The sequence below is a fragment of the Balaenoptera borealis genome (genome assembly GCF_965194805.1).
Source record: "Balaenoptera borealis genome assembly, chromosome: 2".
Classification (NCBI taxonomy): domain Eukaryota; kingdom Metazoa; phylum Chordata; class Mammalia; order Artiodactyla; family Balaenopteridae; genus Balaenoptera; species Balaenoptera borealis.
Window position 1 is genome coordinate 90,361,052 of NC_138867.1, and position 20,975 is coordinate 90,382,026.

The window sequence follows — 20,975 nt, forward strand, 5'->3', positions numbered from 1 at the left end:
CTTGAACAACGCAGGTTTTGAACTTCACAGGTCCACTTATACATGGGTTTTTTTCTGTAGTAAATACAGCACTATATGGTATGTGTTTGGTTGAATCCACTGGTGTGGAACCATGGATATGGAGGGCCACCTGTGGGACTTGAGTATCAAGCAGGTTTTGGTGTCTGTGGCAAATCCTGGAACCAATCCCCCTTGGATACTGAGGGACAGTTGTACATTAAAAGGATCATACACCATAATCACGTATGATTTAATCCAGGGATGCAAGTATGGTTTGACATCCACAAATCAATCAATGCGATTCACCACATTAGTAAAATGAAGGATAAAAATCATATGATCATCTCAGTTGATGCAGAAAAAGCATTTGACAAGATTCAGAACCCATTTATGATAAAAACTCTCAATAAAATGTGTATAGAAGGAACGTACCTCAATATAATAAAGGACATATATGACAAATTCACAGCTAACATCATATTCAAAGGTGAAAACTTGAAAGCAATCCCTCTAAGATCAGGAACAAGATGACGATGCCCACTCTCACACTTTTATTCAACAAAGTATTGGAAGTCCAAACCACAGCAATCAGGCAAGAAAAAGAAATAAAAAGCATCCAAATCGGAAAGGAAGAAGTAAATCCATCACTATTTGCAGATTTCATGATGTTATATATAGAAAACCCTAAAGACTCCATCAAAAAACTATTAGAAATAGTCAATGAGTACAATAAAGTTGCTGGGTACAAAATCAATATAGAACAAAAATCTTTTGTGTTCCTATATACTAACAACAAACTAGTAGAATGAGAAATTGAGAAAAGAATCCCATTTACAATTGAAACAAAAAGAATAAAATACTGAGGAATAAATTTATCCAAGGATGTGAAAGACATGTACACTGAAAATTATAAGACGTTTTTGAAAAAAATTAAAGATGACACAAAGAAATGGAAAGATATTCTATGCTCATGGACTGGAAAAATTAAGATTGTTAAAATGTTCCTATTACATTAAACAATGTATGGATTCAATGTAATACCTATGAAATTCCCAAGGACGTTTTTCACAGAAATAGAACAAAAAAATCCTAAAATTTATATGGAACGAAAAAGACCCTGAATAGCTAAAGCAATCCTGAGAAGAGAGAACAAAACTGGAGGCATCACACTCCCTGACTTCAAATTATATCACAAAGCTATTGTAATTAAAACAGCATTGTATTGGCAGAACATTGGACACATAGATCAGTGGAACAGAATTCTGAGCCCAGAAATAAACCCACACATATATGTATAATTAATTTATGACAAAGGAGCAAAGAACATACAATGGAGAAAGAATAGTCTCCTCAATAAATGGTGTTGGGAAAATGGATAGCCACATGCAAAAGAATGAAACTAGACCACTATCCTACACCACGTACAAAAATCAACTCAAAATGTATTAAAGACTTGAATATAAGACCTGAAACCATAAAATTCCTAGAAGAAAACATAATATACTTTTTGACATTGGTCTTAGCAATATCCTTCTGGATGTGTCTCCTCAGGGAAGGGAAATAAAAGCAAAAAAAAAATCAAAAAACAAAAAACACAAATGAGACTACATCAAACTAAAAAGCTTCTGCCCTGCAAAGGAAACCATCAACAAAATGAAAAGACAACCTACCAACTGGGAGAAGGTATTTGCAAATCATATACCCATTAAGAGGCTAATATCCAAAATATATAAAGAACTCATACAACTCAACAACAACAAAAAACAACCTAATTAAAAAATGGGCAGAGGATCGGAATAGACATTTTTCCAAAGAATACACATTAATGGTCAATGGGTACATGAAAAGATGCTCAATATCACTAATCATCAAGGAAATGCAAATCAAAACCACAATTAGATATCACCTCATGCCTGTTTGAATGGTTATTATCAAAAAAGGCAAGAAACAAGTGTTAGAGAGGATGTGGAGAAGAGGGAATCTTCGTATACTGTTGATGGTAATGTGAATTGGTGCAGCTACTATGGAAAACAGTATGGAGATTCTTCAAAAAATTAAGAATAGAACTACCATATGACTCAGCTGTTCCACTTCTGGGTATTTATCACAAGAATATGAAAACACTAATTTTAAAAGATATATGCACCCCTCTGTTTATCACAGCATTATTTACAATAGGTAAGATATGGAAACAACCTAAGTACCCACCAACAGATGAATGGATAAAGAAGATGAGATATATATCTATATCTATATATCTATATATATAAAATCACACTGTAGTGTATACAGAAATAGAAATATAGTACACATGAAACTTATATAATGTTATAAACCAGCAAAAAATAAAAAGGAACTTACAACTCAAGAGCAAAAAAACCAAACAATCCATTTATAAAATGGGCAGAGGATCTGAATAAACATTTCTCCAAAGAAGACAAATGGTCATAACTTGGTACAGTTACTTTGGAAAACAGTGTGGAGGTTCCTCAAAAAATTAAAATAGAATGACCATATGATCCAGCAATTCCATTTCTGAGTATATATCTGAAGGAAATTAAATTATTATCTTGAAGAGATATGTATGCCCCCATGTTCATTGCAGCATTATTTATAATAGCTAAGATATGGAAATAACCTAAGTGTCCATCAATGGATGAATGGGTAAAGAAAATACCCATGTTCATTGCAGCATTATTTATAATAGCCAAGATATGGAAATAACCTAAGTGTCCATCAATGGATGAATGGGTAAAGAAAATATGGTATATATACACAATGAAATATTATTCAGTCATAAAAAAGGAAATCCTGTCTTTTGCGACAACATGGATAGACCTTGAGGTCATTACGCTAAGTGAAATAAGTCAGACATAAAATAATCACATTTAGGAATTCAGAAAATCTCTTGAAATAATGCATGTTATGTAAAAAACAGTATTTTATGATATAATATTAATATTATTTACTATACCACTCAACATTCTGAAAAATGTTCTAAAACTTAAAGTCCCAAACCAATCATTTGTTTTCCTGGAGCATAAAGAAATGTGTACTGTCAGTGTTAAAGTTGTACTATTTCTAATTATCCAGTGTGGTATTGGGGTTGTTTAGGTAAGAAGATGATTTATTTCTTAATTGTTCTGTTTAGAAAGATTTGAAGGGTGGTTCATTATTCTAGTTAGAAACTCAAATACAGTGAGAGGCCTCTTTCTTTTTCATCTTCATTTCTTCTAACAGACTGTGTCATATCAAGAATGACTCACTAATCTTGGCCTAGGACTTCTTCACTTTAGCTGTTTGTTATTCATGCTACAAAGTAGGTGGCCCACAGGGAGTAGATGGCTTTTCCCTATGGCTCTTAAGCTTGTAATTTAATAATAAAGTACTAAATACAGATTAATGTAATATTTAACCAGTTTATAAGGTACTCTCATCAGTTTAGCTTAGATATTATTCTCAAAGTAGTCCTTCATTGCAAGGGTCTTTAGGTTCCCATACTTCTGTATCCTCCAGACTTCTTAGGTTGTATCCAGTCTAACACATTAAGAGGTAGATTTGGGTTGAAGCTGAGCTCTTCCATTCGTTAGCTGTGTGATCTTGGACAGATTACTTAATCTCTCCAACACTATTTATAAGATGAAGATATGTGTCTCAGAGTGTTGATGTAAGGGGTGAATAAGAAAAAGCCTATGAGCGTATCAGAGGTAGACAGTGTTGGAGAGGAGGAGTGAAGGGCCGTCTTGACAAGCAAGGTTAGCTTTAATTGGGGTGGAGTTGGGGAGAAGTAATGGAGAACATCAAACTCACCTCTTGGTTCTGTATTACACAGGATATGAGAAAAGAAAACAGCATTTCTTTGGTAGAGCTTCAAAAGGGAGTATCCTAAGTCTACAGTCTGGTTCATACCTTCTGGAAACAAATGCAGAGCTTTAACTTTTTTTCCCCCCCAGAAGTCTATTTGAGGGGCTTTTAAAAAAGATTAGATTGAGCAGTAGCTGGAAGAACTGGTTGGATTGGGGAAGGGAAAGGCTTTGTTTTTGTAAAATATGTTGAGTTGAAAGAGCCAATCAAGGAAATTTTGGGGATACAGGAAATAGGGAATAACAGAACCACTTCTCTAGGACATGGATGGGGAATGGGAGTGGGATGCAGCAGGGTGGAGAACAGGAATATTACCCAGAAACTAGAGGGAAGTAGGCAAACATCTCCTTACTGTAATTTATTGTTTTCTTTAAAATTTTCAAATAGGCCATCCCTGTATTAACAAAGATCCACTAGAGCTGGATCAACAAAGCAATCTTCTGTGGACATGAGCTACAGAGGTCAATGAGCTTATGAGGATGATGAGGGAAATAGCTAAGTAGAGAACAACCACAGGGTGCTGGAGCTGGAAGAGACTGCGGAGGTCTTTAATTCAACCCGTAACTTTTGGTAGGACAAACTGCTGAGCTTATGTGATTTACTTCTGAAGGACAAAGGTGACTCTGGCCAGTTATCTTTGTTCCTCAGAAGAACAAGAAGAGTGGCCTTTAAGTCCAAGAAGAACAAAAGCAATTGAGGGGCACTGAGTCTAGAAAATTGAAGAAAAATTATTAGAAAAGAAAAGGTAATATAGTTTCCTTCATGGTCTGAATCTGTGCTTAAACCTTTTTTTTTTTTAAACATCTTTATTGGAGTATAATTTCTTTACAATGGTGGGTTAGTTTCTGCTTTATACGAAAGTGAATCAGCTGTACATATACATATATCCCCATATCTCCTCCCTCTTGCGTCTCCCTCCCACCCTCTAGACTTTTTTTTTTTTTTTTTTTTTTTGGCCGTGCTGTGTGGCATGCGGGATCTTAGTTCCCCAACCAGGGATCGAACCTGTGACACCTGCATTGGGAGTGCAGAGTCTTAACCGCTGGACTGCCAGGGAAGTCCCTGTTTAGACATTTAGACTTATTCTTTTTTGGTAGCAGTACCAATATTCTTGTAGTCATGTGTTTTCTGGAAATGGCTTTTTTCTTACTGCTGAGATTGGGCAATGACTGAGATAATGTGGCTCAGCATGTTTGGTACCACTCTTTAGAACCCAGATATTGACTTTGATTATGTTGATTATTTTGATTCTATTTTATTTAAAAATGTTTAGTAAGTTTTTGTCTACATAGCATTTTTATTCAGGATTTGTTTTAATTGTGTTGTCAGTGTTTGATAATCTGAGAATTTATAGTACTTGAATAACAGGGTCTAAAAAGTTTCAACCCTTTCTTTCTTTTTAAATAAATTTATTTTTAATTTACTTATTTTTGGCCGCATTGGGTCTTCATTGCTGTGCGCGGGCTTTCTCTAGTTGCAGCAAGCAGGGGCTTCTCTTTGTTGTGGTGCACGGGCTTCTCATTGCGGTGGCTTCTCTTGTTGCAGAGCATGGGCTCCAGGCGTGGGGGTTTCAGTAGTTGTGGCATGCAGGCTCAGTTCTAGAGTGCAGGCTCAGTAGTTGTGGCACACAGGCTTAGTTGCTCCGCAGCATGTGGGATCTTCCCGGACCAGGGATTGAACCCATATCCCCTGCATGGGCAGGCAGATTCTTAACCACTGCGCCACGAGGGAAGTCCCTCAACCCTTTCATTGTTAGAAAGGCTTAATTAGAGAAGCCGAAATCCCCTGAAATTAAAGGACATATTTAACTCAGATGATCCATTTCTCGCTCACTCACTAAGTAAACTCAGTCCTTTGGTTCTTTGCAAATCTCCACCAGATGAGATCATACCTGTAGAGATTTCTGGATACTGGGATATAAACCATGCAGAGGAGACCAGTCAATTCCTGCTATATTTACAGGGGAGGAAATTTTAAATGCTGTAAGAAAAAAATAAGTTATCCAGAAACTCATCAAAATGAATTACAGAATTGATGGGTTTCATATATGTAATCAGTTTGTGAAAACTATTATATTATCATTATAAAGCATTTGAATGTCCCAAGGCTATTTGACTCAGATATGGTACTGATAGTGTGGGGTTTTTTTGTTTTGTTTTGTTTTGTTTTGTTTTCATGCTTCTTGTGCTGGGATTGATTGAGCTTCTTGAATCTGTGGATTTTTCGTTTTCATCAAGTTTTGAATATTTTCAGCCATTATTTCTTCAAATACTTTCCCTATTCCTCTCTGTCTTCTATGTTTCTAATTATACACATATTAGATCTCTAAAAGTCCTAAAGTTCAGTGATACTCTGTCTATTAAAAAAAATTTTTTTTTCTCTCTGCTTCATTTTTGATAGTTTGTATTGCTATGTGTTGTTGAGTTTTGTTTGGGGACACAGTTACGTTACTTGGAAAGAGTTTGATCTTTTGGATCCTGATTTTAAGATTTGTTAGGCAGGACCAGAACAGTGTTAACTCCAGGGCTAATTACTCCCCACTAGCAAGGCAAAACTTTTTTGAGTATTCTACCCCGTGCCCCATAAATTTTGAGTTTTTCTGTGTGGCTGGTGGGAATGGACAGTATTCCCAACCATGGGTGAGCACCAGGTCCTGTTTCCTCTAGTCTTTTCAGCCAGTTCTTTGCCCAGCTCATGTAGTTTTCTCACAGGCATGCACTGATCAGTGTTGTGCTGAATCCTGGACGGAGCGGGGCTCGCTGCAGATCTCTGGGCTTCTCTCTGTGTACCTTTGTCCTCTCCAGTAGTCTGTCCCATGAACTCTAGTTGCCTTGCTCTTTCCTGACTCTCAGCTTTGTCTCCTCAACCCAGGAATTCTGCTGGTGTCTCCTTCAGTTTCTCCTTCCTGTGCTGCAGTCTCTCAAGTCAGTAAGTCAGGGCAATTGTAGGGCTCACCTTGTTTGTTTCCTTTTCTTGGTGATCACTGTTCTTCTTTGGCTGGTAAACAGTGTCTTGAAAACTGTTGTTCCATATCTTTTGTCCATTTTTTGCTTGTTTCAGGTAGAAGGGTAAATTTGGTCCCTGTTACTCCATCTTTGCTGATTTTATTTTTAAAGATTTTTCCCAATAGCATTTTATTTTTCTTCTGGGAAGATGTAATTAGCACTTAACGAAATCAGACTACATATTTAGAATTTAAGATAATTCAGATCAGGTGAGGATTTGCATTATTATTTTAATAAAAAAATGTAAACAAGTATAAGCTATGTGAGGCCCAGAGAGTTTTCTTCTTGACCTTTTAATTTAACCCCTGTAATGGCCAAGTCCCCTGCCTAAAATTTCTGATTGGGCATTGTAATTAGTATATATCAAACTTTTTACTATGACTTCTAAGTCTGTTTATCTCTGATTTTCTCCCTGCACTTCCCTTAAGAAAATACCTCCAGGAATGCAACTGGGGCAGTTTTAGGCCTTTCAGTTCTCTTTGGGATTCCAGCCCTGTGCTGCCTGCTGTCCAATATATGAAAAGAGTGTCATTTATGATGCCCCATTTTCTAGTTGTTTTCAATGGGAAGATGAGTTTGATTCCAGTTAGTATGTCGTGGTCAGAAGAGGTCCTTTACTTTGCTGGTTATTTTATCTCCTCTTTCTAACATTGTTACTGGTACAAAGGAATCAATCAGTCAATCAAGAAAAACAGTGTTTTCGTGTTTCCTTCATCTCATTTCTGAGTACCTGATAATATGCATGATTAATTTGTTAATTACAATTACTAATATATAGAAATATAAGCAGTGTGGTAGGATCTTTACATTTCATGCCTGTTGCTATTGTATATACCTGAATGGAATAAATTATTTTCTGTGGAAAATTCTAACATTTAATTTTTAAAAATTAATTTAGACTTTATTTCCCCAAAGTAAGTTAAACTAGTGAGTTTTTACCACGTTATGGAGGAGCTGCTAATATTTCCTACTACCTTTGAGTAGATATTGTTTTATATTTTTTCACACTATCACGTAATGATTAAAAAATAGCTCACCTTGTTCTGTATTATTTTATTTTAGATATAGTTTTGGCTTCTAGTGTGATGATTGTTCCCTGTTCCATATGAGAGCTGCAATTTAATTGCATGGAAGCATCTGTCCTAAATTTGGAGTGATACAGTAAAGGCTGGTGTTTCATATTTTAGTAAACCGTATGTTTGGAAGTGCTATCATGGTGTTAGGTCACAGTGTGTATGTATTTTGAGCAGCTTGTGGATGGAATTTGAGTTGGTACAGAAATAATTTTGTTTTGGATTAGTTCTAATATTTACATTTTTACAAGGCATTTCAGGTTTGAGGAGAAAAAAATAATTTGTTATCTTTTCCACATTTCATGTATAGTCGTCCTAATTTTCTTCTCTGTATTTTTTTTTTATGCATATGCCCACACAAGACATTTATTTATCTTACAGAAATAACTTTGTACTCTATAAACTGTACTGAAGTTTGGCTTTTTTACTTAGTTATGTATTTTGGGCTTTCTCTGTATCATTTCACTTGCAGTTACTTTACTTTTTTTAATGGCTGCATATCATTTTATAATTCATTTCTTCAGTTTTTTAATTGAACTCTTTTTGCTCTTAAAATTGTGATAAATATCCTTGTAAATAAAATCTGAATTCTTGTGAAAATATTATTTGTGAGATAAATTCTAAGAAGTAGAATTTCTGGGTATAAAGTTTGCCCACTTAGAATTTTAGTAGCTATTGCCAAATTTGTTTTTCAGTAACTTACATTTCCACTAACAGTGCATTAGAGAGCCTGTTCCCATATACACTTACCTACAGTGTGTGGTTGTTTTATTTAATTTTGTCAATCTGATACATGAAAAATAATAATTTCAAATGGCTTCATTTGTATTTTTTTATTATTAGAAAGGGTAAGCCTTTTCCTTTCAAATCGTTATCTTCAGAGGCATCTAAGAAACAGTGTTAAATAACATTGTTGATATTAAACAGCTTGGTTTGTGTTTGACTTATATGGGAATACTTCTATATTTGACTATTAAATATTCATTTTTGAAATGTTCCCAAACTGATTATGAGACGTTTTTCTTTTAATGGGCAATTTTGCCCAATTAATATTTTACTTAAGACTTTTGCATTGGTATTTATAAATGAATTTAATTTTGTAGTGTCTTCATCATTTTTTGTTACCTGTGTTATGGTGATTTTAGGAACTTTGTTTTCAATCTCCATTTTTAGAAACAATTTAGGTAATACCAAAAGTATGTCTTTCATAAAGGTTTGAAATTATTCATTAGGAAAAAATGTTTGAGCTGTGTACTTTATTAGAGGTATTTTATTGATAATTGATTTATGATAACCATGTACTCCATGGTTATTGGTCTCTTTGAATTTCCTATCTGTAAAAGTTAGGATTCAGTCAGGAAAACAGAACCTACACTAGGTACTTCAATAAATAGGATTTAATTGGGGTAAATGTGTTCAAAAGTTTTAGAAGAGCTAAGAGCAAGCAGAGGAAGGTAAGGCACCTCAGAGATTAGTAACTATGTGGAGCCTCTACCATCTGGAAGCCACAAAGGGAGGAGGAGGGCTTATTACAAGCAGAGAGACAGAGGAAAGAAAGAATCTGAGAGGGAGAGAGAAATATATCCTGGCTTCTCCCTTCTTCCTGCCCTTCAGCCTTGTGCCAGTACCTCCCATTGCCCAATAAAGCCAAAAGCCAGTTAGCAAGGGAGAGCCTGGGAAATACAGTTTGCAGAGATCAGGTCCCAGCAGGTAAAGGGCTGGGAATGTACCTGTGAGCAAAAAATGGAATGATCTGTATGCAGTCTCTTGGAATGTCAATTTTGCTAATTTGCATTTCTCTTTAAAAGAAAAAAAAAAGCTACTTCACTTATTTTCAGATTCTTCTCTCAGTTTTTGCAATTTTGTCTTAATTTATGGTTATTTCTCACTTCTAAGTGTCGATTTTATATACTTTATTTCCTTTGTTAATGTTATTTCCTTCGTTATTGTTAAGCTCTCCTTTTTAATGCTGTCAACATTTTTTCTATTTTTATTTTTGTCTAATTAATAAATATTTTTCATTTTTTCTTTTCAGTTCCTTCTTTGTACTTTTCTTAGTTTTATATTGTTCTCCCTTTTCTAACTTCTAAAACTGTATTTTAATAAATTTATTTTAAAATTTTCTTACTTAGAAGTGTAAAGTTTGTGAATCTTTGAGCATATTGAGCTGTATATCATGGAGCTTGATGGTCAGTGTTTTATTTACTGTTATTTCTAGGTCTTCTTTTAGTTTAAAAACTTAACTTTTTTGGCCTATGCATTTTTTTAGGAATGATTTGATTTTTTTCCCTTAAAAAATTCTGATAAGGATTTTTTCCTTTAATTGAAAGAGGCTAGATAGTGTGGTTAGTATGCACTATTTCTAATTTTGAGGAAGTTTATGAAATTTCTTATAGCCCAATATTATCTAATTTTTAAAAATATTCTTTTAAAATAGGTATTTTTAGACCTGTAGTGTATAGAGTTTTATATATGATGATAGATCAAACATATCCATTATTAAATTACTTATTCAGATACTCTGTATTTTTTTTTTTTTTAGTCTAGTCTGTCACAGGTAGAGATGAGCATATTTAATTCTCCTACTACTTTTGATTTCTCATTGCATTTTCCACCATTTTTGCTTTCTGTTTGGATGTACTGTTTTCTGGAATGAAAAGAATCACAACAGTTATATATTCATGCTGAGTGATATTCTTTGGCAACATACTGTGCCCTTCTTTGTTTTATATTTTGTGTCTAGAATTCAGTTTTATATCATTTGAATATAATGACTGCTGGATCTTACTGTTCATATTTTTCTGGGAGAGGGGTTTCCCTATCTTTTCTGTTGTTGTTACATGTTATTTTATTTTACTGATGTTTCTCATTTTGTGTATAGTGAAGTTTTTTCCCCTCTGATTTGATAATGTTTTCCTTTTCATAGATGTTTAACACATAAAGTTTACATATAATATTTAACAGATGTGTTTAGTATAATTTTTATTTTGCAGCTTATTTTTAATTTTAATCATTTTAAGTTTCTTTTGTTTTCTTTCATTTTCTAGTGGACAGTGTTAACTTTCTTTAAACATTATTCTTGTAATTCAGAAGGTCTATATAGTCTGCTTTTTTCTAAACATTCACTTGTTTAAGTTTTGAAACTTAAAAATTATAAGCTTATATCTGTATCTGTTTATTTACAAACTTTACAACTAAAGCTGTCTATTGACTCTTCTGTATGAAAGGTGAGGAAATGAACATACTTATACGTCTTATCCATCTCTCACTCCTGATTTTGTTAGTATCCTTTGGGATTTTTGTCTAGTTTATTATAGTTAAATTATTCCTGCTTTCACATTTTATAGCTCTTCTCTCAAAAGTTGATACTTTTTTTCTATTTTGTAAATTTAACCACAATGGTTTTATTTTCAAATTGTATTAATATTCTTTGCCTGTGATTAAATTTTTCTAAAATTAAACTTCAGATATTTTCACTTTTTATTATTTGTTAACCTATCTGTAGCTTTCAGCATCAGTGACTCTGACTACTGGTAAAATTCCATTATGAGGAACATTATTAATCCCTTAAGCAGGATTCTGTATAATAAAGCAATTTGAATGTCTGCAGATGGTCTGCAGATGAGATGAGTATTTTGTTCATCAGGTTAGAAGGAATTATCTTCCACAAATTATCCTCATCAACAAATAATTTATCTATGCTTTGGCCACTGCTATGCCCAAACTAAAGAGCATATCTGCAAAGTGCTATATCAGTTTTATTATAAATGTTGAAATGCATCTTTTTTGTTTGTTTGTTTCTTTATTAAGCATCTGTTAACATTTTGCTCATCTCTCTTTTTAAGAAATATTCCAGCCATGCATCTAATTCGAGTTATACACCACCCAAACATTTTCTTGCACACTCACTCATTCCTTTTAGGACAGTGCTTCTTATTGCATTATGTGCTGCTCTAATCCCTCTGTTGTTTTATCAGTTGAAGATAGACTTGTTAATTTTCCTTCCCCATCATAATTGGCATTGTTCTATGCTATCTAATTCCAGTTTGAAACAATTAAAAAAATCTTTTAATGGCATATTTTCACTTCATGGTTTTATTCTACATTTGTTCCTCCTTCCCTCCCTCTCTCCCTTCCTTCTTTCAAAGAATATTTAGTAACTATTATTTCAGGCTTCACAGTGAATACCTAAAATAGTGAACAAAGAGACACAGTACTACCCTCATGGAGCTTCCATTGTAGTTGGGGAGACATTAAAAAAAAAAAGTATACATACAAATAAATAATTGTTTTAAGTGCTAAGATAAAGAATAGCAAGCATTAGACCTACATGAGATTTAGCTGATTTCCTAAAGGAAGAGGTGAATCTTGCCATGTGAAAGAGAGGATGAGCTCCCAGGAAGAGAGAATGTTTCAGAAACTAAAGGAAGACCAGTGCTCCTAGAACTTATTTAGCTGGGTAGATAATGGCAAAACAGAAGTTGAAAGGATAGACAGAGGACACATAATCTGAGACACTATAGGTCTTAGAAGGAAGTTTGGATTTTTCTTTAAATGAAAAGGAAAGCCAGTGTAGGATTTTATGCAGGAGATGACAATTTCTTTTGCTACTTTAAGGAGAATGGTTTGGAAAGGAGCAGAGTAGAAGAGAGGACACCAGTTAGGAGGTGCTGCAACAGTCTAAGCCAGAGATAATCATATCTTCCAAAAGGGGTGGCAGTGAATATGAAGAGAAGTGGGTAGATTTGTGGTAGACTTTGGAGGGAGAATCAGAAGGAGTTTCTGATGGATTGTTCATGTGCAAGGGTGACTTGAGCTTCAGAAGAACAGAGACTTTTAGGAAGAGAGGGCATATTTATTAGCAGTATTAGGTTGTTGTTAGTAGGATCAAGCCAGGTTTTTGTTACAGATAGAAGACAAATGCAAAGTTCTGATAAGAAGTATAAGGAGTTTTCTAATCATAGAGCAAGAGTTCTTGAGAGTACAGGATTCTATAGATAGTGTCTTGGGTCAGAATAGGAGATATTGAGGGCAATATGGGATTGACAGTTGGGGTAATAATGTATACCTTGGGAGGTTTTGACTTTTCACAGTGACTGCAGTGAACAGGGCTATTAGACAGGATGAGATGTGCCCTCCTGGGAGGTGAAGGGCAGTCTGACCCAGTTGTGTGATCTTTAATGTTAGCTTCTAAGAAGGCTTCTCCCTAGGCTGCAAGGACTCCTACATAGAATCACAAAAATTTATTGCTACAAAACACTTAGAGAGTATTTGTTTTTTGAAGATAGAGAATATTTGTTTTTTGAGAAAGAAACTGATTCCTCTCACTTTATTTTTGGTAGCCTTAATATTCTGCACATGCTATAGAATGTTTTTCTAACATGGTATTTTTTAGAGTGAAAATATCAGATGAAAAAGGCAAAGCTACAAGAATTACTAGGGCAATTTAAATTATGTTTTTAATCCACGTTTGTATAGTTTTTCTTGTTTTCATCTTTGTTAAATTTTATATTTTAATGGAGGAGCTACATCAGTTTTAAATGGCTTTGTGGTATCAAGAGCATCTTAGTACTGAGGTTTTTGAATTTGAAAGTAAATATGATGAGTTCATAGGCCACCTGTCTTACTTCATGTTCATAATAGCATCTCAGAACTAAAAATGACCTTTTTCCCCAAAGAAATGTCCTCAAAGATTACTTTTTTAAAAAAACATATATTGCGGTGTATCAAAAACAAGATTACTAAGTTAGACCCTGGTGAGTTCTGACTGACTAAGAATTTGCTTCCTTTAGGCTATACTTTTGATTTAGATACCTATTAAATTTTGATTTAGGATTATTTTGGGCTACTAACAGAAACAGAATTAATTCTGTTCATTCACAGATCAAAGGTAGTAGTGTAGAAAATTACCCTTGTGAAATATCTGAAACTATACCTTGTCTATTTTTTGTATCTTTACCATGGATCCTCTCTGACCATGGAAAGTCTCCAACACCTGTTTCTGAATAGAATTTTGAAGACCTGTAGTGAAGAGCATTCCTTTTACTTTTTTTTCAGTATTTATAAGCTAGAAAGTCTAAAAACAAATGACTTGTTCTTCGAGCAGTATCCATATGCCCACTTGTCCCAAACCCACCATTATGTGTGTCTGCTATTGAGGCAATGTGTTGGGCTAGAAAAACCATTGAGAACTAATGGTATTTATTAAGAAAAGAGATAAGATAGAAATGTAGAGAATACAAGTATTTAAGACATAGACAGCAAAAGAAGAGCAGGTATAAAGTTTGAGAAGGAATTTTTAGGAAGGGAGGAAGGCAAGCCAGCGTGTTGGAAGATAAGAAGCCATAGAAACCAAAAAAGAGAGTTTCAGGAAGAAGTGAGTCAGTAGGATCAGATGCCTCAGAGAAACAGGTTAAGAATGAAGATGGGTAAATTTCTGTTGCATTTGATCATTAGGAAGTGTTAACCTTACTGAGGCAATAGAATGGTTTGGGCAGAAGCAATATATCAGTGTGTTGAAAAACAAACAAGAAGTGGTAAAATGAAGACTGCAAGTGTGGCTTCTCAAAGAGTCCCTTAATCCTGTCCTAGAATTCTGCAGTCTCTGATTACTGAATTTTGAAGCATTTGTTCTTGAATTTAAAGATATTAAATATGAACCACTCATATAGCTCCTTGCATAATTGCCAGAAACCTGCCATTTTTATATTAATGTAATAATTTGTGTAAAACTAAATATTTAAAGTTCCTGAAGACAGCTAAGTGGAAACCTCTAATACAAGTGCTAATTTTATTTCTTATTTTTTAAAAAGTCTTGGCTACTTATGATTCAGCAGACGGAACAACTTAGTAGGATAATGAAGACACATGCAGAGGACCTAAATTCTGGGCCCTTACACAGGCTCACCATGATGATCAAAGACAAGCAGCAGGTGAAGAAGAGTTATATAGGTGTTCATCAGCAGATAGAGGCAGAGATGATCAAGGTTTGTCTTTCCGTTCTGGAATTCTTTCTTTAATTTGATTTTTAAATTCACTGAAATACTTTATCTTGTTTGACTTTAAAAACTGTTTAGTCACCATTTCCTAACAAGAAATAGATTTCAGTGTCTCTAATAAGTAGTATCTTATTTTTACTGAATATACAACTTTATTGATTATAAGATATATTGTTACTTTATATACTCTCATGAAAGAAAAAAATGCTGCCAATTAAACAATGATACAATGCTTTCTTATCACTTAGAATTTTTATTTTTTACTCACTGAAATAGCTCTTTTAGGCTTTTAAAAAATTAATTTGCATCATGTAATTCTATGCATATAATAAAAAATAGGCAAAATAAATTAGTTGGAATATTTCTATATTTTTTTCACAGAGTCTGTCTCTTCTGGATAACTTTTTACAGTGGTTTTTGTTATGAAAATTTGCAAATATACAGAAGAGAGAATTGTTAAATGAACTCCCATTGACCTATCCATCCATATAGTCAATACTTTCTTTTTTTTTTTTTTTCATCTATACTCTCACCTACTTTTCTTCTACACTGGATAACTTTAAAGAAAATTCCAGTTATTATTTTATCCATAAGTATTTTAGTATATATTGCTAAAATAAGTACTCTTTTAAAAAAAAACTATGTTATCATTAACCCACCTAAAATAACAATAATTTCTTAATATTATTAATTATCCTGACTATGCTCAAATGATTGTTAAATGTTTTTTACAGTTGTTTCATTTGAATCATGATCCAAACCTGGCTCATATGTTGCATTTGAATAATCTCTTTTAATCTCTAGGTTCCCCTCACCACCCCACTTTTAAAATGCCATTTATTTGTGGAAGAAACTGGGTAGTTTATTCTATAGCATTTAATTCCTTCATTTTGGATTTTGCTGTTAGCATCTTGTGATGCAGTTTCACATATTCCTTCATCCTCCAATTTTCTTGCAAACTGGAAGTTAGATCTAGAGGCTTGATAAGATTTTGGCTGTTTATTTTGGGCAAGAATACATCATAGGTGCTGGTATAGACTTCCTGTTGTTTCATATCAAGAGGTATATAATGTCTGCTTGCTTATCTTTTTCTGATGTTAAACTTGGCTAATAGGTTCCAGTGTTGCCAGCCTGGTCAATCTATTAAAAAAGTTTCTCTTCAGCCTTTCACCTAATAGTTTTAGAAACACTTCATATTTACCACTTAGATCCATTAGCTCAGTGGAGGTTGTAAAATGGCAATATTTTACTTCTGTCATTCCTGATGCAATTGTTAGCTGGAGTTTTTCAATAAAAATTTTTCCTTTATCAACTATTTGGTTGCTGTGAGGTGTAAGGTAGGATAAATTCTTGCTTTTTGATACTAATTTGCCAGTTTGGGACTTCCCTGGTGGCGCAGTGGTTAAGAAGCCGCCTGCCAATGCAGGGGACACAGGTTCAATCCCTGGTCCGGGAAGATCCCACATGCCACGGAGCAGCTAAGCCCGTGTGCCACAACTACTGAGCCTGTGCTGTAGAGCCCGCGAGCCACAACTACCGAGCCCGCGTGCTGCCACTGAAGCCTGTGCGCCTAGAGCCTGTGCTCCACAACAAGAGAAGCCACCACAATGGGAAGCCAGTGCACTGCAACGAAGAGTAGTCCCCGCTGGACACAACTAGAGAAAGCCTGCGCGCAGCAATGAAGACCCAACGTAGTCCCCCAACCCCCCAAAATATTGCCAGTTTGCCTAATAGTGAATTGGTTGTTTAGCAACTTCAAAAGTTAAGACTTCTAGTTTCCAGACCAGCATGTAAGAAGTTTGGAAGTTGTCCCTCCATCCTAACAACAAGTAAAAAGCTGAACAAACTGAAAAATCAACAACTCTTCTTAGATCCATTAGAGAAAGTAGGTCACAGAGCAGATGACTGCCCCCCCCCTCCCCCAGTTGGAGAGACTGACAAGGAAATACAGAGAATCACAACTTATCAGAGCAGCAGTGGTCTCGGGAACCACTGTTGGTTGTAGAAAAACCTGAACTGTAACTGACAAATTCTGGAAGTTCAGTGTGGACATTTCTGAGGGTTAAAAACTCCAGGAGGACCCACTCATTGAGGGGCCTTCACACTTGTGAACTTTACCTCCCAAATCCCTATGAGGTTCTCACAGAGAATATAGGAAAAAAAAAAAATCTCATGATCCTGGTAGTGGCAGAGGAAAAGTAATAATTTTGACATATGCTAGAGCATTCTGTTTTTAACAAGGTCTGTCGTCAGGACAAACTGTTTAGCCAGAATCTAACTGACCTGGGGGAAGGGAAGTACCCAACTCCAGCTCACTCTAGCCATCCTGTCCCATGTAAGGCAGGATGGAGACTGAGAAGTACATGTGAAGTTCACGGTCCAGGGGCACAGGCTCAGTGAAAGACCAAGACCTAATCAGAGGGCTATAAAATGCTTCTCCTTCCTTGACAACTTATCACCACATTAGTACAGGCCTGTTTACCTCAGTTCCTTTTACCCAGTACATTATACCTGACAATCAAGAAGAAAGAGACAAGGCATACCAGAGGCAGGAAACACAATTGGAAGAGACAGAGCAAGCATCAGCACCAGACATGGCAGGGATCTTGGAATTATCAGACTGGGAATTTAAAGCAACTATTAATAATGTGCTAAGAGCTCTAATGAGTAAAGTAGACAGCATACAAGAACAGATGTGCAATGTAAGCAGAAAGATAGAAATCCTAAGCAAGGACCAAGAAGAGATTCTAGAGTTCAGTAACATTATAACAGAAATGAAGAATGACTTTGATGGGCTTATTAGGAGACTGGACACAACTGAAGAAAGAATCTCTGAACTTGAGTTTATACCAATAGAAATCTCTAAAAGTGAAAAGCAAAGAGAACAAAGACTGAAAAAAAAAAGTAAACAGCATATTCAAGAATTTTGGGACCACTACAAAAGGTGTAACATACATATAATGGGAATACCAGAAGGAGAAGAAAGGGACTGAGGAATAGAAGAAATTTTTGAAATAATAATGACTGAGAATTTCTCCAAATTAATGTCAGACACCAAATGACAGATCCAGGAAGCTCAGAGAACACCAAGCAGAATGAATGACGAAAAACCCCCTCATAAACCTAGAATTCTGAACCCTGTGAAAGTATCCCTCAAAAGTGAAGGAGAAATAAAGTCTTTGTCAGACAAACAAAAATTGATGGAATTTGTTGCCAAGAGACTGAGAAAGAAAGTATGATATAGGTCAGAAACTTGGATCTACATAGATAAAGAAAGAGCATTGGGGAAGGAATGAGTGAAGATAAAATGAAAACTTTTATTTTTCTCATTCTTAATTGATTTAATGTATATTGGTTTATTGAAAATGATCATAGCAACAATGTATTTGATTATGTGCACTCATGTATATATCCTGTGTGTGTATATATTTTTATGTATGCTTATATATAAGTGAAATGAATGACAGCGATAATACTTGGGATGGGAAGGAGGAATTATGATTATTTTGTTATTGTAAGGTATTTACACTATGCATGAAGTGGTATAGTGTTATTTGAAAGTAGGAGTGGATTAATTACAAATGTATGTTGTAAACTCTAGGGCAGCCACTAAAAAAAGCAAAAAAAAAGAAGTATACCTAGTATGCTAAGAAATGATAGAGAATAGAATCACATAAAATACTCAATTAAAACCACAAAGACAGAAAAAGAGTGGGAGACAAAAATTGGAACAAATAATAAGGGTAACAAATAGGAAACAGTAACAAATATGGTAGATACTAATCCAAATATATCAATAATTACTTTGAAGGTCAGTGGTCTTAATGAACCAATTAAAAGACAGATATTGTCAGAATGGATCAAAAAACAAGACACAACTGTATGTTGTCTACAAGAAACCTACTTTATATATAAAGACACTATAGATTAATAGTAAATGGATGGAGAAAGATATACCATACTAACCCTAATCAAAAGAAAGTGGGAGCAGCTATATTAATTGCAGACAGGCCAGACTTCAAAATAAAGAAATTTATCAGGGATAAAGAGGGGAATTACATAATGTTGAAGGGGTCAGTTCTCCAGGAAGACACTGTAATCCTTAACATGTATGTGCCTAACAACATAGCATCAAAATACTGATAGAACTGCAAAAAGTGTTAGAATTGTAAGGAGAAGTGGATGAACCTCTATTATAGTTGGAGATATCAGCACCCTCCCCACCCCCCATCAGAAATGGACAGATGCAGCAGGAAGAAAATCAGTAAGGACAGAGTTGAACTTAATAATATCATCAATCAACTAGATATAAGGAACATGTATAGACTACTTCATCCAAGAGCAGGAGAATACACATTCTTCTCAAGCTCACATTGGATGATTCAACAAGATAGACCACATTCTAGGTCATAAATCACACCTTAATAAATTTTAAAAGATGGAGTTGATACAATGTCTTCTCTGAGACCACAGTGGAATTAAACTAGAAATCAGTAACAGAAAGAAAGCTGGAAAATCCCCAAATACTTGGAGGTTAAACAGTACACTTCTAAATAACACATGGATCAAGGAAGAAATCTCAAGAAAAATTTAAAGATATTTTGAACGAAATGAACCTGGAAACAAAACTTATCAAAATTTGTGGGATACAACAAAAGCAGTGCTTAGAAGGAAATTTATAGCATTGAATGCATTTGTTAGAAAAGAAGAAAGATCTAAAATCAATCATCTAAGCTTCCACCTTAGGACAATAGAAAGAGAAGAGCAAATTGAATCCAAAGTACACAGAAGAAAAGAAATAATGAAAATTAGAGCAGAACTCAATGAAAATGAAAACATGAAACTAATAAAGTCAACAAAACCAAAATCTGGTACTTTGAGAAGAATAAAATCAGTAAGTCTCTAGCCAGGCTAACAAAAACCCAGTGTGGGTACAAATTACTAATATCAGAAGTGAAAGATACATATCCCATGGATATTAAAAGGATAATGAAGGACTACTTTTTAAAAACTCTTATGTCCTAATTCAAAAAGAGTCATGTACAACAATGTTCATTGCAGCTCTATTTACAATAGCCAGGACATGGAAGCAACCTAAGTGTCCATCGACAGATGAATGGATAAAGAAGATGTGGCACATATATACAATGAAATATTACTCAGCCATAAAAAGGAACGAAATTGAGTTATGTGTAGTGAGGTGGATGGACCTAGAGTGTGTCATACAGAGTGAAGTAAGTCAGAAAGAGAAAAACAAATACCTTAAGCTAACATATATATGGAATCTAAAAAAAAAAAAAAAAGGTCATGAAGAACCTAGTGGCAAGACGGGAATAAAGACACAGACCTACTAGAAAATAGACTTGAGGACGTGGGGAGGGGGAAGGGTAAGCTGTTACAAAGTGAGAGAGTGGTAGTGTATATATGGATATATATACACTACCAAATGTAAAATAGATAGCTAGTGGGAAGCAGTCACATAGCACAAGGAGATCAGCTTGGCGCTTTGTGACCAGCTAGAAGGGTGGGATAGGGAGAGTGGGAGGGAGGGAGACGCAAGAGGGAAGAGATATGGGGGTATATGTATATGTATATGTATAATTGATTCACTTCGTTAAAAAGCAGAAACTAACACAACATTGTAAAGCAATTATATTCCAGTAAAAACGTTAAAAAAACAAACAAACAAAAAAAACCCTCTATGTCCATAAGTTTGATAACCTGGGAGAAATTGGCCAAAGCCTTGAAGGACACAGTCTGCTAAAACTCACATAAGAAGAATAGACAATCAATAGGCACATATCTATTAAAGTAATTGAATCAATAATTAATAACCTTCCAAAACAGAAAGCACCAGGCTCAGATGGCTTCAGACTCAGATGGCTTCATTGGTGAATTCTATTAAACATTTAAGGAAGAAATTATGCCAATTCTCTACAAACTATTTCAGAAAAAGAAACAGAGAGGAGCTTCCTAACTCCATTCTATGAGGCCAGCATTACCTAACACCAAAAGCACACAAAGACATTAGAAGA

The 20,975-nt window shown here is 34.8% G+C and overlaps 1 protein-coding gene and 1 long non-coding RNA gene across 11 annotated transcripts in view; both read left to right on the forward strand.

Moving 5' to 3' along the window:
* The window catches only part of FER (FER tyrosine kinase), a 457,469-nt gene that overhangs the window by 71,435 nt on the left and 365,059 nt on the right, over positions 1 to 20,975 (forward strand). For 9 of the 10 annotated variants that reach the window (XM_082376336.1, XM_082376339.1, XM_082376340.1 and 6 more), the window contains one exon: positions 14,755 to 14,928. The exons of the other annotated variant lie outside the window; for it this stretch is intronic. In XM_082376336.1, the coding sequence (XP_082232462.1) occupies positions 14,755 to 14,928 (174 nt within the window). The remainder of the gene's footprint in view (positions 1 to 14,754; positions 14,929 to 20,975) is intronic. 10 annotated transcript variants of the gene reach the window in all.
* The window catches only part of LOC309622615, a 463,955-nt gene that overhangs the window by 48,449 nt on the left and 394,531 nt on the right, over positions 1 to 20,975 (forward strand). The gene's annotated exons all lie outside the window — the stretch shown is intronic.